Source organism: Chlorocebus sabaeus, chromosome X (assembly GCF_047675955.1).
Source record: "Chlorocebus sabaeus isolate Y175 chromosome X, mChlSab1.0.hap1, whole genome shotgun sequence".
NCBI lineage: Eukaryota > Metazoa > Chordata > Mammalia > Primates > Cercopithecidae > Chlorocebus > Chlorocebus sabaeus.
This window is the reverse complement of record NC_132933.1, coordinates 33,969,146-33,986,881: the sequence shown is the minus strand read 5'-3', so window position 1 is coordinate 33,986,881 and position 17,736 is coordinate 33,969,146. Positions and strand designations below refer to the sequence as shown.

Genomic DNA, 17,736 nt, shown 5'->3' with positions numbered 1-17,736 from the left:
GGCAGTGCAAAGGCAAATGACTGGGGGAACACTAGATGAGAGGAGTCAGGTGACCTAAATTCTCATCTCATCGTTGCCAACAACTATCTCTACAACCTTCAGCAAGTCATTTCACCTCTGTGGCCTTGTTTTTCTCACTCATACAATCATTACTTGAATTTATTATCTCTAACCTTCCTTCGTAGTACTATGTTCTTTGATTTGGTGGTTCAGAGACTAACATTACCTCAATAAACATGAATGCCCACCATAGAGAAAGACAGACATGGAAATAAAGAATTCTGAAACTGAAAAGTGCTGTTATCTTCTGCTCTTCTCAGTCCAATACACCCCTACGCATAAGGTGTCATATAGTTAGAAATATGTCATTAGAGAGTTAAAGAGGGCACTGAGTCAAAGCCACCTCATCCGGTGGTCCTACTGCTGGTGGCACATTTAGTTTTATATAGGGCTATTTCTCCCCACCCAGCTTGTAATCAATTCCAGGACAACAGAGAAAAACCACTTTCTTTCCTTTTCGTATTCTTGCTGTATTCCACTGGAATGTCAGTTACATGAAAGCAGGGAACTCATCTGTCTTGCTCTTAGCACCTACACCTTGATCCTGTAGGTCCTCCAGATATATTTGTTGAATTAAATGCATAAATGAATGAAGCTCTTCCTTTTGTCCCAACCTAGTGAAAATCATTTTCTTGGAGCCTACATTTTAAGCTGATTTGTTATTTTATAATTAGATTAAATTCAGCCTGCTATGGTTTGAGTGTGTCCTCTTCAAAATTCAAGTGTTGAAACTTAATGGCTAATGTGATGGTATTAAATGGTGGGGCCTTTGAGAGGTCATTAAGCCATGAGAGCTCCTCCCTCAGGAATGGGATTAAGGCCCTGATGAAAGAGGCTTTACACAGTGTTTGGTCACTTGCCCTTTGCCTTCTGCCATGTGAGGATATAACACTCTTCTCCCCTTGTTGCTGGAAGATGCAGCAACAAGGCACCATCCTGGAAGCAGAGAGCAGAGAGCTGCCCCCCCCCAGACAACTGAACCTTCTGGTGCCTTAATCTTGGATTTCCCAGGTTCTGGAACTCTGAGAAATAAATGTATATTCTTTATAAGTCTCAAGTCTCAGTATCTTGTTATAGCAGTATAAATGGACTAAGACACAGCCTAAGTTGCCAACTTTCACCAAAATCAGCACTGTAATAAATATACATCTTTCCTAGAAAACAATCTGTGAAAAGATAAATTACTTCCTCTCAGCCTGAATTAAAACGTTTCCATTATATAGAAACAAATAATTGTGATCTGACTTCTGAACTTGGATTACTAAATAAAAGGTGTTGGAACTGATGTAAGAGGCCATCTGCTCTGGAACAACCATAATAGGATTCCATTTGTAAATCCCACTAAGGAATAAGCAGTTTCATCCATGGAACACAAATTTCCAGGATTCTCCATGTCCTTCTCTCCCTGGTATCCTTCTGATTACAAAAAATCCATCAGCCAATCTATTTTAGCCCATTCCTGTCTCACAGCTACAGATGGTTTCTCAGTAAGCAGGAGTTAAAACCCCTGAGCAGAAATACATTAGTTGAAGAGACGTGTAGGTGTAGATAATAAAGGTCGCCATTACAATCCTAAACAAGCCAGAAGGCCGGGCATGGTGGCTCACACCTGTAATCCCAGCACTTTGGGAGGCCGAGGCAGGCGGGTCACTTGAGGTCAAGAGTTTGAGACCAACCTGGCCAACATGGTGAAACCCCATCTCTACTAAAAATACAAAAATTATCCGGGCATGGTGGCATATGCCTGTAGTCCCAGCTACTCAGGAGGCTGAGGCAGGAGAATTGCTTGAACCTGGGAGGTGGAGGTTGCAGTGAGCTGAGATTGTGCCACTGCATTCCAGCCCGGGCAACAAAGCAAGACTCCATCTCAAAAAAGAAAACAAAAATAATCCAGACACCTCCTGTAATCATCCATCATCCTCCCCTCTATTGCAGGTGTCTGTCACTGCTTTTTTGTTTTTGTTTTTGAGACGGAGTCTCGCTCTATTCCACAGTTGCCCAGGCTGGAGTGCAGTGGTTGGAATGCAGTGGCTGGAGTGCAGTGGTACGATCCCAACTCGCTACAACCTCCGCCTCCCGGGTTCAAGCAGTTCTCTGCCTCAGCCTTCCCGGTAGCTGGGATTACAGGCTCTCGTCACCACACCCTGCTAATTTTTGCATTTTTAGTAGAGACAGGGGTTTCACCATCTTGGCCAGGCTGGTCTTGAACTCCTGACCTCGTGATCCACTCGCCTCGGCCTCCCAAAGTGCTGGGATTACAGGTGTGAGCCACCGCGCCCAGCCCTGATCACTGTCTTAAGACACATAAACCCCCATTTTGACTGCTTTGAGCTTCCTTCCCTGCTTTTGCCTATAGGGGGAGTCGGTATGTAATGGAAAGACAGAAACTTGAAACCTGATGCAGCACCACTCCCATAAACTATCCCAGAAATCAGATCACTAAAAGTTCTTGACCCGAGAATTCTGCACCACCATGTGCTCTTGAGGAATGTTTACTAACGGATTGAAAGAGTAACTAGGAGTTCTCACTGGCCAATTCTGAGTAATGTGAGCACCAATATTATTAAAGACAGTAACGAATTATAAACCATTGAAAACTAGGGAGCCATAAGTCCACAGTGATACCAAATAGATAAATAAATGAGAGACAAGGGAGGGCCTTTGCAGGGAGGGGCTTTGCTTTCAGTCGAATACCATGTGCTGACTGGTAAATATGGAGGGAGTGCTGGAGTTGGAAAATCATCATTTTATATAGATTGGTCCAGGCAAACATTATCAATAGATGCTCAATCCAAGGATAAATTTTTGATGAGTAAGATATTTCCAGGAATTTAACAGTTTCTCTCCACAGATTGTTTATTAGTAGCAATAAAAAAAAAAAAGTAATTATATCCTGGAGAAATTGGGCAACACCTTGACCCAAAATGAGAACATCCTATTTTTAAAATAGGACTTCAAAAATATCAATGTCATGAAAGACAAAGAAGGGCTATTCCAAACGAAAGGAGAGTAAAAAGACAGGGTACAATGCATAAACATAGACTAGATCCTGTACTGCAAGAAAAAAAATGGTATAAAGGATATTGTTTGATAGATTAGTGTTAGAATGTGAAATTTACCAAAGTTGATAACTGTATGTGGTCATGTAAGAAAATATTATCTGTATATATGGTGTAGATACATATATATGGGGCACAAAAATGATAAAGCAATAGGGCAAAATGTTATCAACTGGTGAATTTGGGTCAAGAGTATGCGAGTATATGCTGCACTATTCTTTTTTTTTTGAGACAGTTTCACTCTTGATGCCCAGGCTGGAGTGCAATGGCGTGATCTCAGTTCACTGTAACCTCTGCCTCCTGGGTTCAAGCGATTCTCCTGCCTCAGCCTCCTGAGTAGCTGAGATTATAGGCATGCGCCACCACGCCTGGCTAATTTTGTATTTTTAGTAGAGACGGGGTTTCTCCATGTTAGTCAGGCTGATCTTGAACTCCTGACCTCAGGTGATCCTCCTGCCTCGGCCTCCCAAAGTGCTGGGATTACAGGCGTGAGCTACCATGCCCAACCAGGTTGTACTATTCTTGTAATTTAATTTCAAAATGTGTTGTTTGAAAAGTGCAATAGTGGGTCAGGCACAGTGGTTCACGCCTGCAATCCTAGCATTTTGGGAGGCCAAGGTGGGCAGATCACGAGGTCAAGAGACCAAGACCATCCTGGCCAACATGGTGAAACCCGTCTCTACTAAAAATACAAAAATTAGCTGGGTATGTTGGCGCTTGCCTGTAGTCCCGGCTACTCGGGAGGCTGAGGCAGAAGAATCACTTGAACCTGAGAGGCGGAGGCTGCAATGAGAGATAGTGCCACTGCACTCCATCCTGGGCGACACAGCGTGACTCCATCTCAAAAAAAAAAAAAAAAAAGTGCAATAGCTCCCGACATTGGTGAAGAATATAAATCTAGTGCAGTTGCACAATCTCAACTCACTGCAGCCTCCACCTCCTGGGTTCAAGCGATTCTCCTGCTTCAGCCTCCCAAGTAGCCGGGACTACAGGTGTGTGCCACCACACCTGTCTGATTTTTTGTGTTTTTAGAAGAGACGGGTTTTCACTGTGTTGGCCAGGCTGGTCTTGAACTTGTGACCTCAAGTGATCCGCCTGCCTCAGTTTCCCAAAGTGCTGGCATTACAGGTGTGAACAACCATGCCCAGCCTCTAGCTACCTCTTAATCACTTATCTTGAGGTCACACTTTACTGGGACCTCTGGAGAGCTTATAAATGATGCCCCCACTCTTATGAAGTTTAACATCTCTTGAGGAGGGAAGTCCCCCAATAAGCAGCAGAGAAGATTATGTAAATTCAACTAGGGGCTGGACTCGGTGGCTTATGCCTATAATCTCAGCACCATGGGAGGCCAAGGTGGGCGGATCTCTTGAGCTCAGGAGTTGGAGACCAGCCTGGCAATTTGGCGAAATCTTGTCTCTACAAAAAAATACAAAACATAGCTGAGCATGGTGGTGCGCACTTGTAGTCTTAGCTACTCAGGAGGTTGAGGTGGGAGGATCGCTTGAGCCCAGGAGGTAGTGGTGGCAGTGAGCCGTGATCATGCCACTGCATTCCAGCCTGGGCGATGGAGTGAGACGGTGTTTAAAAAAAAAAAAAAAAAAGGTTCAACTAGGAAGTTTGAAAATGGAGAAGAGATCAGGAATCAGGATAGGTGGATGAGATCAAGAAAGTCTTCAAAGTAGGACCTGAGCCTTGAAGGTAGGATTTAAATCAGTAGATGATATTTCAGACGGAGTCAATGAACAGTTTGTGCAACTCAGGGAGAGGTTTGTGCAGAGATGGAATAGACTGGACAGAGAACGAATATTGGGAAGTGTTGGCAAACATGGTTGAGTAGATACAAGGGGCCAGTCTGCAAGTTCCCCAAGGGCAGCATCTAACTAGATCTCATGAAAAAGATTTAATTAAGCCCGGGGGCAGTGGCTCACCCCTGTAATCCCAGCACTTTGGGAGGCCGAGGCGGGAGGATCATTTGAGGTCAGGGATTAGAGACTAGCCTGGCTAACATGGCAAAATCCGTCTCTACTAACAATACAAAAATTAGCCGGGTGTGGTGGCGGGCCAGAGACTACAGGCCCGCGACACCAGGCTAGTTTTGGTTATGTTTCTTAATGGCTGGGAAAAAATTGCTGGGTGCAGTGGCTCATGACTATAATCCCAGCAGTTTGGGAGGCTGAGGTGGGTGAATCGCTTGAGCTAAAAAGTTTGAGACCAGCCTGGGCAACATGAGGAAACCTGTCTACAAAAGATACAAGAATTAGCGGGGCATTGGGGCGCACTCCTGTAGTCCCAGCTCCTTGGGAGGCTGAGGCAAGAGGATTGCTTGGGCCCAGGTGCTCGAGGCTGCAATGAGCTATGACTATGCCACTGCACTCCAGCCTGGATGAAGAGTGAGACCCTGTCTCCAAAAATAAAATAAAATAAAGTAAAAATAAAAAGAATAATTCAGGATATGTGAAATTCAAATCATGCATCCATAAGTGAAGTTTTAGTGAGCACAGCCATGCTCAACCTCTTACATATTATCTATGGCTGCTTTTGTGCTACAGTAACAGTTGAATAGTTGTAGAGATCATATGGCCTGCAAAGCCTAAAACATTTATCAGCTGGTGCTTTACAGAAGAAGTTTGCAGCTGGGCGCGGTGGCTCACGCCTATAATCCCAGCTCTTTGGGGGGCCGCGGTGGAAGGATCACTTGAGCCCAGGAGTTTAAGACCAGACTGAGCAACAGCCAGACCCCAGTCTCTACTCACCCTCCTCCAAAAAAAAATTAAAAATAATCTGGGCGTGGTGGCACGAGCCTGTAGTCCCAGATACTCAGGAGGCTGAGGTGGGAGGATTGCCTGAGCTCAGGATTTCGAGGCTGCAGTAAGCTGTGATTGCACTACCACGTTCCAGCCTGAGCAACACAGTGAGATCCAGTCTCAAGGAAAAAAAAAAAGTTTGCTCACTCCTGACCTAAAGCAATGGTTGTCCACATGGGGCGATTGTGCACAGGGAACATTTTGGCAATGCTTGGAAACATTTCTGGTTGTCACAACTGTGGAGGGTGGGGAGGGCATCCTACTGATATCTAGTTAGTAGAGGCCAGGGATGGTGCTAAATATTCTTTTTTTTTTTTTTTTTTTTTTTTTTTTTTGAGATGGAGTCTCGCTCTGTGGCCCAGGCTGGAGTGCAGTGGCGTGATGTTGGCTCACTGCAACCTCCGCTTCCCGGGGTCAAGCAATTCTCCTGCCTCAGCCTCCTGAGTAGCTGGAATTACAGGTACGTGCCACCACACCCAGCTAATTTTTGTATTTTTAGTAGAGACAGGGTTTCACCTTCTTGGTCAGGCTGGTCTCGAACTCCTGACCTGGTGATCCACCCACCTCAGCCTCCCAAAGTGCTGGGATTACAAGCGTGAGCCACCGCGCCCAACCCTAAATATTCTTTAATGCACATGACAGCCCTCCAGATGTTTGGTCCCAAATGTCCATAGTACTGTGGTTGAGAAACTCTGGATTATAGGACTCTAAGGTGAGTACTTTCTTTTTTTTTTTTTCTTTTTGAGACAGAGTTTTGCTCTGTTGCCCAGGTTGGAGTGCAATGGCATGATCTCGGCTCACTGCAACCTCCGCCTTCCAGGTTCAAGCAATTCTTCTGCCCCAGCTTCCCCAGCAGCTGGGATTACAGGTATGTGCCACCACCCCTGGCTGATTTTTGTATTTTTAGTAGAGACAGGGTTTCGCCATGTTGGCCAGGCTGGTCTCGAACTCCTGGCCTCAAGTGATCCACCCGCCTCGGCCTTCCAAAGCGCTGGGATTACAGGCGTGAGCCACCACGCCCTGCCAGATGAGTACTTTCTAGTACAGGGAAAACTCAGTCCTTAACAAGGGAGCCCATTGACTGAACGCCCAGGTCTTTAACTTACATTAGCTCAGGTAGCCTTCACAATGACCATGGCAAGGCAATCACTGATGTCCTCCTTTTCCGGAGACATTTTATTAAATTTTTATTTTATTTATTTATTTTTGAGACGGAGTCTCACTCTGTCGCCCAGGCTGGAGTGCAATGGCGCGATTTCAGCTCACGGCAACCGGGTTCAAGCGATTCTCTTGCCTCATCCTCCGAAGTAGCTGGGATTACTGGCATGCACTACCACACCCAGCTAATTTTGTATTTTTAGTGGAGACGGGGTTTCTCTAGGTCGGTCAGGCTGGTTTCGAACTCCTGACCTCAGGTGATCTGCCCGTCTTGCCCATAGCTCGCAAGTCTGTAGGGCTCCAGGGCTTGTAATTTTCCATAACACCTCAGTGCCTGCCTCTGCTCAGTGACATCACAAACGTCACAGACGTATTGTCTCACTCGGTTGTCCCCTAGTGTGTGAGCTGCACAGAGCCAGGCCTATATACGTGGAATATACGTGGATACTTTCTGAAGCCTCCAGGCCTCCATAAGGAAAGGATGCGTGCCCTGATGTCCGCACCCTGGCCCTTAGGCAAGCAAAGTTGAGGAAAGTTTGTTTTCCTAAGGGCCACCAGAGTTCTTTAAAGTGACAACTCTCTCTCTTGCCCACTTTAGTGCTTGGGAGGATGGGAGGCTCCGCTCTCTAGTAGGCCCAGGACACAAAATACTCCTTAGTATCTATAGAATGCTTTTTGAGTGATGAAGAATAGTCATATCCATGAATTTGGGGGGATGCTCACATCACAGGAGTAAATGAGAGAAGACACGTGGTGCAGAGTTCTTTTCCTGCCAGAATTAAAACTCACCTGAATCTTGTTCCGTAGGCTCTGGCACTCTACTTTCTCCATCTAATATACTAGATGATAATCAGCTCAACTTAGTTAAATCCATGCTAATAAAGAAAAAGTAGAGGACTTCCTGCACACCTCCACCCCAGGTGGTGGGAATTTCAGGCCCAGATGGAAGAAAGTTGGAGGGGGCGGGCACAGAGGATGGCAACCCACCTAGGAAGATTTCATAGGCTGACGGTGCCTCCCTGAGCCCTTCAAATCACCCATTCGGAAGGCAGCCACCCACTCCTCCTCAGGCAAACCGTGGTGGGCCGCATCACCCAGTGACTTAAGATCAGACCACACAGCCATTCAGCATTTCTTTGAATTTTATTGAAAATTGACACGGACATTAGAAAGGTAGTAAGCTAAACAGTGCTGGTTCTGGGATGTTTCTCCTGGAGAATGAAAGCCCCAGAGGGGCAGTGACTGGTCACACCTTTGAGCAAAAAGAACAAAGGAGAAGAAAGGAAAAACACACACAGATTCTGGAAAACATGCAAAGAGGCTCTCTCAAGAGACACTGAACAGCAGAATGGTGGTGATGATGGTAGGGATCTATGAGAATGAGCACACTCACATGGTATTTTGATGCAAGTTAAACCAATGAATTCAAGGCAATTTTACCAACATCAAAGCTCTCCCTCCAGATCCCAGGTTGAGCAGAAACCTCTCTCAAAACCCCAACTGGTCTCAGAAGGTGGAATGGAGTAATTTTGCCCTCACTAAGCTTAAACCCCCTCCCTTCTCTCCCTTCTCCACCTGAGTGTTAGATAGTGGACACATTTTTCCCCTTTGCTGGAATCTATAGAAGGTCTGTGAATGCTGAAGAAGATAAAAATGTCACTTGACTTTCTCTTCCATATTCAGAAATGTTTTAACAGTGGCCGTAGACAGTCAACCCATCGAACCAGAGAAATGTTTAAAAAAGAAAAACACAAAACGCAAACAAAACCTTGTGAACAGAACAGTACTTCCACACCCACAGCTGAAGTGTCCTGCCCCAGTCACTTACACTTGGGTGAGTGGTCCTGTAGTTGTTTCTCTGAGGTTACATTTGGTCCATTTTCCAGCTCTGATGGTTCTTTTCCTGCCTTGTTAGTTAGGACAAGACACTTCCATTTAAAATACCATGTGAGTCGGGAAGAGAGCTTCTTGCCTGGACACAGGGACACATGAATACTTGTTGGGTGGTGTGGCGTATGTGTGTGTGCTTGCAGTTTGAGGGGAGAGGGAATTGGCTGATTTCTGATTTGAGACAATATGGAACCCTAACTCTTCTATAATGGCAGTCTTCTCCTTTAGACTTAGTGCAGCTGCTGAAGACAAGATTAAAAAAAGCTGGAGAGGGAGAGAGAAAGAGAAAGAAAACATGAGATTAGCCAAAGAAAGAGGACATTCAAAGTAAGACAGGGGGAGGGGAATGGGCAGTACTGAGGTAGCACAGATTATAGTTTGAGAAGACAGGTTAGAAATGGGGGTCACTGTTGGGCCATCACCACGGGGAAATCTGCTGAGAAGGTTTTAAGAACACCACACACCAGTTTAAAGCTTCTTGTTTTAATTAAAAACAAGCACATTATTAACAGCCACATGTGAATGCCAAATGATTAAAACAAAAAAACAAAAACAAGAGCCATCTACACTGCAGCTAGGGAAAGCAAACTTCTTGGCTTAGGAGAAGTGAGGGATGTGTGTACGTGTGTGTGTGTGTGTATTTCAGAAAAGCCACTCCAGTCTGGGAAAATAAAAGCACAGACCATTGCTAATGACTGGTTTTGTTTCACCAGAAGTAAACAGAGTACTTAGGGTATTTTTTTTAAAAATAGTAACAGTTGTACTAATTTTTTGTTGTTGTTGAGACAGAGTCTCGCTCTGTCGCCCAGGCTGGAGTGCAGTGGCCGGATCTCAGCTCACTGCAAGCTCCGCCTCCTGGGTTTACGCCATTCTCCTGCCTCAGCCTCCCGAGTAGCTGGGATTACAGGCGCCCGCCACCTCACCTGGCTAGTTTTTTTGTATTTTTTTAGTAGAGACGGGGTTTCACTGTGTTAGCCAGGATGGTCTCGATCTCCTGACCTCGTGATCCGCCCCTCTCGGCCTCCCAAAGTGCTGGGATTACAGGCTTGAGCCACCGCGCCCGGCCTAGTTGTACTAATTAAAACACCTTTTCATTGAAGAAGGAAAAAATCTTTCTGTCTACAGTGAATAAAGCCACCCAATGAAATACCCATTTTAATGGGCTTGATCAACTTTTTAATTTATGTTCACTCATGGGTTTGATTTTTGTTTACCAAACTTCCCTGATTATAATGGTCACCTAGGGCACCTGTTACACACAGTCTCCCGGAGCCCGTTCCAGCCTTGCAGCATCACTGGGTTAAGGAGCTGGCCCAGCATGCCTTCATTTTGCCAGCCCTCACCCAATCCATCTTCAGATGTTTTTCTGTGGGAAAAAACCTTGAGGGTCTTCTAATACTAACTATTCAGTTACTCTGAACATCAAAAGGCCTCGTATCCAGGAACGTATGTAAACAGATTGAATCCCTTTGTGAAATGGATTGGGAGTCAGGAGGCATGAAAATTAGTCTGGCTTCTGCCTGGAAACAGCACTGGGACCTTGCTCAAGTCCCTTCCCTTCTCTGGGCCTTCATTTCCCCTTACGGAGTAACTAGGTTATATCGTCTTACTGACTAAAATGTCTCCCTTAATATAAAAGTCCTCTTTAGTTTCTGAAGGTCTCTCCAAGGCTGTGTGGGTCTAATACTTTCGAAGTATTCAGAGCTTCTCAAGCCTTAAGTAGTTAATCGGTACAGAAATGCAAATGAGGGCGCCTCCGGTTTGTAATGCAAATAATTACCGGGCGGCGGGGTCGGGGGTGGTGATTACCAGTTGGTTTTTTAAGCGTGAATTTCTGGGAAAGCAGCTCTGAAGCTGGACATAGAATCATCAAAGTTGCAAATACGAAGCCTTTCCCAGGGAGACCTGACAGGCCTAACTCAGCATCTCTCTGAGCTACTGGCTGAGTATCTGAGCAGATTTTTTTTTTTTTTTTTTTTTTTGGTTGTTGGTTTGTTTCTACCTCCAAGCATATGGTCTTCAAAACAATACTCCACCATAACTTGAATTTTCCCAAGAAACTGGCTTGTGCTCTGGCAGCATCACCTTTATACTTGCTCTGGTCACTCACCAATCAGCAGAGCACCAGACGGTACACAGCAAACCTACACTCTTGCTTTGCCAACAAAAAAAAAGGAAGTACGTGCATATGTTTGCTTTTCATTTTTTTCCTTTTGCTTCCTACTATGATCTATAATCGAAGCGAGAAATCCCCTTCCCCTTCTCAATACTTCAAAAAGGCCTGGAAATTTGGCATAACCTTGTTTGACTGTGTGCTTTGAAAGTAAGTGATCAAAAAAAGAAACTCTAAAAAAAAAAAAAAAAAAAAAGAAGGCGGTCATGGTCAGTGCCAGTGGGGCTGGGAGGCAGGAGCAAGTTGCGGAACTCAAAAAGAAGTGAGCTTGAAGTACATGGCAGGGTAGGGGTGGGGGGCCTGGCTGCCTGGCACCCCAAAGGAAAGCTGTCAGTTAAAATAGAAACCTCGGCTTAAAAGGCTAAATGGAGTCCAGTCCAGCTGTAGCGGGGAATACTATTCAGTACACAGCCATGGATTACTGCAAAGGAAGGGCAGAGAGACGGCACGTTAGCCACAGATCATTGCCAGGTCAACTCCATCTCTCACACTGTCACAGGCCAAACACCAAAGGCCACTGTGCCTCATAACCCTGACAAGGGAGGGCTCCCTACTTCACAGAGGTTCCCAAAGCCACTATCAGATGGGACCCATGATGAAAAGTAGGGCTGGAATATTTTTAAACTCTCAACTCCTTAAATTGGAAAGCAAGTTAAGGGCCTTCCAAGGTGTAACACCTCTTTTCTTCTCTCCAGCTGATAGTCTCATCTCTTCTTATTGAGGGATGCATGCAAAATGCATGTTAAAAATCATCATGACATTCACCAAATGAACTACAAGACTCATTAGAGCAAACCCCCAAACACTTGATTCTTTTGACAGCTCAGTTTTCCAGTCTACAAAGTGGGATTTATTATTCCTGCTACTGGCCTCACCTTATTGGGACAGTATGGAGCCCTTCCGGAAATTACCCCTGAGATGCTGAAATACCTCACAAGAAGAACTCAGTAAGGCTATCATTCAAGACTCTAGGCTGGTAATAATATGTAGGTTTATTCTCCCTTTTGCATCTGTGGGATACCCAGAGTTAGAGAGAGGGGAAACGTCTGCTATTTTTCCAGCAGTTGTGTTTTATGGGAAGGGCTTGGTGTAAATAAATGCGTTACAGATTTTGAGCACAGCTTGAGTGCAGTTACTTCGAGTGAATGAAAACTGGAAAGGGCTGGACTCAAAGGTTAGACGGAAAAGGCGCCAAAGGCTCTCCTTTTGAAACTCTCTAAGAAGTGGCTGCGGCTCCTGAGGATGAGGGTGGGGTGGGCCAGGGAAGACTAGTGACTGGGATACAGGAGACCAAGGGAGCAGCTGTGCTTATTGGTGCTTACCCAGCCATGGTGGATGCAAATACCTCAGGGAAAACTAACAGCAACCAGAACTGAAACAGGGGAGCTGCTGGGGAAGAGTAGCAGATGGGCCCCCTGACCATGTCACACCTCTGGCAAAGATGTGGGGGAAGACAGGGGGGATGGCTGGGGGTGCTGGGAGGGGGACTGGGATGCAGGATGCATCTGCGAGCCACATGACTGTTGGCTTCTTGACCAGCGGCCAGACATCGCCCTCAGATTCTCAGGTTTCTATAAACCTTGGCAGGAAGAGAGGAGAGGGCCCGGGTTGGACTGTATGCCCCCCAGGCATGTTAAGGGGGAAGTTAGAGAAAGGGAGGCCCAGCTCTGTTGCGCAGGAAAAGGGTGTCTACAGGAAGCCCAAACTGAAAATGAAAAGAGAAGCTGAGTTAATGAATGGATAGATTAATGTACAAAAAAAAAGAAAAAAAAGTCAGAAGAAAATTAAGTCATGAGGACTAATGGCTAAATTAGAATTTAGCTATGTTAGATGGTCTTAAGGTCTTATTGCATTGGCTCCAGGGAACATGCTTTCTCTCTAATACACTCCACACACACTCCCACATGATGGCAGCAGTGGCATTAGCCAGCAAAATAATGATCAACAACCACAAAAATACGTTTTATCTCTCTTTTTTTTTTGAGATGGAGTTTCAGTCTTTCACCCAGGCTGGAGTGCAGTGGCGCGATCTTGGCTCACTGCCACCTCCATCTTCCAACTTCAAGCGATTCTCCTGCCTCAGCCTCCCGAGTAGATGGGATTACAGGCACTTGCCACCATGCCCAGCTAATTTTTGTATTTTCAGTAGAGATGGGGTTTCACCATGTTGGCCAGGCTGGTCTCGAACTCCTGACCTCAAGTGATCCGCCTGCCTCAGCCTCCCAAAGTGCTGGGATTATTGGTGTGAGGCACTGAGCCCGCCCTATCTCTTCTTAATGACTAGGTCCTGACTAATGTCTCCCCTCCCCCGCCCCCCACACCACCACCTAATACCTTGTACAGGAATACCTTCTGCAAATCTCTAAGTGGCCTCAGGCCGCTGGATAGAGCCCCAGGCTCTAGCCACTGCATTTCCTGTCCCATAAGGAAAGCAGAGGAGGCTGAGGTTTCACCGCAGGAGGCCCTCAGAGCTGTCCTAGTCAGCTAACTAGTACTCCGGGGCAAGACCTGTTTGGAGAGCGTAGGAGGATGGTTGCTGGTTGCTGAACTCTGCTCTAGGGTCCAGACCACAGTTAACTGAAAACATGAACTATGGAAACCCATCATTGGTTTGTAGTTAAATAATACTTTCACCTCTCTTCCAGGTAAGTTTCATTCCTGTGACAAATATACAGCAAGTAGGACTGATCCCCATTATACATATGAGTAGACCGAGAAACACAGAGAAGTCAATAGACTTGCCTGTGGCCGCAAAAGAGTCACAGCTGGGCCCAGAGCTGGTGTGTGTGTGTGTGTGTGTCTGTGTAGTTTTATTTTTATTTCTTTTGGGACGGAGTCTTGCTCTGTCACCCAGGCTGGAGTGCAATGGTGCGATCTTGGTTCACTGCAACCTCCGCCTCCCAGGATCAAGCGATTCTCCTGCCTCAGCCTCCCAAGTAGCTGGGATTACGGGCGCCCGCCACCATGCCCGTCTAATTTTGTATTTTTAGTAGAGACGGGGTTTCACCATGTTGGCCAGGCTGGTCTCGAACTCCTGACCTCAGGTGATCCACCTGCCTCGGCCTTCCAAAGTGCTAGGATTATAGGCATGAGCCTCCGCGCCCGGCGCCAGAGCTGTTGTTTATTTAAGACTATCACATGTAATGTCCCTGAGAATTCCTTGGCTATGGATCTAAGCCCCTATTTATTACATGAAGAATAAATTTATCCCATTAAATAAAGACTATTAGATATCTGTCAGGGATAGAAGTATGGGCATAAATGAGTATGTTTTACAGTCACTTCCTCAAAGGGAATATACTCCCATACATACACTTTGAAGGTATACACACGCTGAGGTGAATGGTCATTTATATCAGAAATTAGGAGTTCTGCCACCAACTCACCGTGTGGTCCTTGGTAAATTCCTTAAATTCTCTGCTCCTCCATTTACTCTCTTTACTCTCTCTCTCTTTTTTTTTTTTGAGATGGAATCTTGCTCTGTTGCCCAGGCTGGAGTGCAATGGTGTGGTCTCAGCTCACTGCAACCTCCACCTCCCGGGTTCAAGCGATTCTCCTGCCTCAGTCTCTAGAGTAGCTGGTATTACAGGCACCTGCCACCACGCCCAGCTAATTTTTATATTTTTAGTAGAGATGGGGTTTCACCATGTTGGCCAGGCTGGTCTCAAACTCCTGACCTCAGGTGATCTGCCCACCTTGGCCTCCCAAAGTGCTGGGATTACAGGCGTGAGCCACCATGCCCGGCCAACTCTCTTTAAAACAAAACAAAACAAAAAAATAGAGACGGGGTTTCACCATGTTGCCCAGGCTGGTCTCCAATTCCTGGGCTCAAGTGATCCTCCCACCTCAGCCTCCCAAAGCGCTAGGATTACAGGAGTGAGCCACCTCACCCAGCCTCCATTTACTCATCCTGCAAACTGGGGATTATTCCTTCTCTACCTCACAGACCTGTTGTAAGTATAAAATGAGATACCATACCAAAAAACCCCAAAAACCAAAAAAAAGAAAAACAACAACAACAAAACCACTTTGGAAAGTAATATAAGCTATACAAATGCTCATATCTTATTTTTATTCTTTGTCTACTTCCTAGGGGAAGAGTAACCTAAAAAACACTGCAATGGCCTCTGTTCTAGGTATCATGGGAAGGCTGATATATTTTGATGTGTGTATACTGTCCATATACTGTGCACTCCTAAGGACCAATAACGACTGAGATAGAGTATCTGCAACTATGTGGGGGGTCACAAATGAATCGCTTTTACAACAGAGAGCTATAAGTAGCGCCTCATGCAATTTCAAAATGTGGAGGCACAGTAAGCCTCACTCTGCCTGCATTCTAGGTGGCTTTTGTGATCCACCCCTTGAATGAGGGCTTTGAGGAGGGGGCGGGCTGCCTTTGCTGCTTTCAGATCCTGGGGGGGCCAAAGCCTCCCGTGACCAAGCAGTTGGTCTGGAACTGCTTTCGTGGTCTGCCAGGGAGAAGCCTGCCAGGAAGAGCCAACCTCCTTGGGGTTGGGGTTGGCTGTTCCAGCTGTTTACCAATTGCCTCTCACTTGTAAAGTGTAGCTTTAATTATAGTTTTGCCAGAATTCGTTTTAGGAATGGCCACTAACAATGATTTACTTGGGGAAACCTGTATGCAATTGTGTCAAGCCATGTGCCGTGAAACCTGAATTAACTGAAATCTCATTAACTAGAATACATATTTCCTGCTCACCTCATTAAAAATGGGGGAACAAAGAACATAACACATGAACCAAGTTCCTATTACATGTCAGACACTTCGCTAGGCACTGGAACCACATACAGTGCAAGGAATGGACAGACATTCTAGGAACTGTCTTCCTAGATGGAAATCTGCTGTTTAATTCCAATCAACTAGCAGGGGCTCCAAGACTTGCTGTAAAAGCCAGACAGTAAATCAAGTCATTGTTCTTTTAAGATTGTTTCCTTTGGCCCGGTTTCATGGGCCTTATGTTGCAGAAACCGCTATGGACTTCCTATTCAGGATTTGCTTCCAAGCAGGATGTTTTGCCAGCTGCCCTGAGTCCCCAGTGCAATAGCTGCGGCAATCAGTTTGGTGACTAACAGCAGGTTCTCCATTTAAATCATAAACTACATGGGTGAGTGGGGAAAAGTCTTTTCTATATTTTATATTCCCCGATCCAAACAAACCAAATGTAAAAGGGCATTTATGAGACAACCGGGATGTTTCAAACACTGACTAGACATTTCATGTTAATGAATTATTGTTCATTTTGTAGGTGTGATAATGGTGGGGTTGTGGTTATGTTTTTTTTAAAGAATCGTTATCTCTTGGAGATATATACTAAAGTATTCACAGATAAAAGGATATAGTTTTGCTGTATAATAATTCAGCAGGTCTGTGGTAATTGATGAAACAAGACTGGGCATATGTTTATGGTTGTTTGGGGGCTGGGCTCTGGGCTGAACTGTATTATTCTCTCCTATTTTGCTCATGTTTTAAAGTTTCCATGGTAAAGTTTAAAAAAAAAATAACCCTTAGTTGGGCGCGGTGGCTCACGCCTGTAATCTCAGCACTTTGGGAGGCCAAGGTAGGCAGATCACCTGAGGTCAGGAGTTTGAGACCAGCCTGGCCAACGTGGTAAAACCCGCTCTCTACTAAAAATACAAAAATTAGCCAGGAATAGTGGCACATGCCTATAATCCCAGCTACTTGGGAGGCTGAGGCATGAGAATTGCTTGAACCGGGGAGGCGGAGGTTGCAGGGAGCTGAGATTGTGCCACTGCACTCCAGCCTTGGCGACAGAGTGAGACTCTGTCTCAAAAAAAGAAACAAATGGAAATAACCCTAATTATGTTAAATTAAAAATGTTTGTATTTCCTTTCCATCCACTACCTGAGTCTAGTAGAGGAGATAGAAGGTCCTTAATCCCTGCTTTCAGTCTCTCTATAAACTATGTGATACTTTATAAACTTTTATTAATACAACATCTAGCACTGAGGAATCCTTACCTGCTGATCTCCTTATAAGAGATTTTCATGAGGCCAGTACTTGTAGGATTAAATGTAAGGAATTCTCTGTAATTTCTAAGATCTCTTCATTTTCCTCCACTTTTATTATAGGTTTTTGTTTTGTTTTTTGAGACGGAGTTTCACTCTTGTTGCCCAGGCTGGAGTGCAATTGCGTGATCTAGGCTCACCGCAACCTCTGCCTCCCAGGTTCAAGCGATTCTCCTGCCTCAGCCTCCCGAGTAGCTGGGATTACAGGCATGCACCACCACGCCTGGCTAATTTTGTATTTTTACTAGAGACAGGGTTTCTCCATATTGGTCAGGCTGGTCTCGAACTCCCGACCTTAGGTGATCCACCCGCCTCGGCCTCCCAAAGTGCTAGGATTACAGGCGTGAGCCACTGCTCTCAGCCTTATTATGGTTTTGAGGGGTACAGTCAAAGGAAATTTGAGAACTTGAACCCCTCAGATAAGAAACTGCCACTAGCAGGAAACAGAGAAGTGAGTTCCCATTGACTCTGGACATTCTCAAACCTGATGCAGGGAGATGGGAGAAGGCTGATGCTGACTGTGACATTGCAGGACAGGGCT

The 17,736-nt window shown here is 45.5% G+C and overlaps 1 protein-coding gene across 6 annotated transcripts in view; it reads right to left on the bottom strand.

Annotated features, from left to right (window-relative positions):
- Positions 1-8,208: 8,208 nt before the first annotated feature.
- SEPTIN6 (septin 6) overlaps positions 8,209-17,736 on the bottom strand; it is a 79,566-nt gene continuing 70,038 nt past the window's right edge. For 2 of the 6 annotated variants that reach the window (XM_008019425.3, XM_008019429.3), the window contains one exon: positions 8,209-9,238. In XM_008019425.3, coding sequence (XP_008017616.1) covers positions 9,229-9,238 — 10 coding nt within the window. In that variant the 3' untranslated portion in view covers positions 8,209-9,228. Of the gene's footprint in view, positions 9,239-9,441; positions 12,853-17,736 lie in introns of those variants that run through there. The other 4 variants (XM_008019424.3, XM_008019426.3, XM_008019423.3 and 1 more) reach the window with 2 other exon arrangements.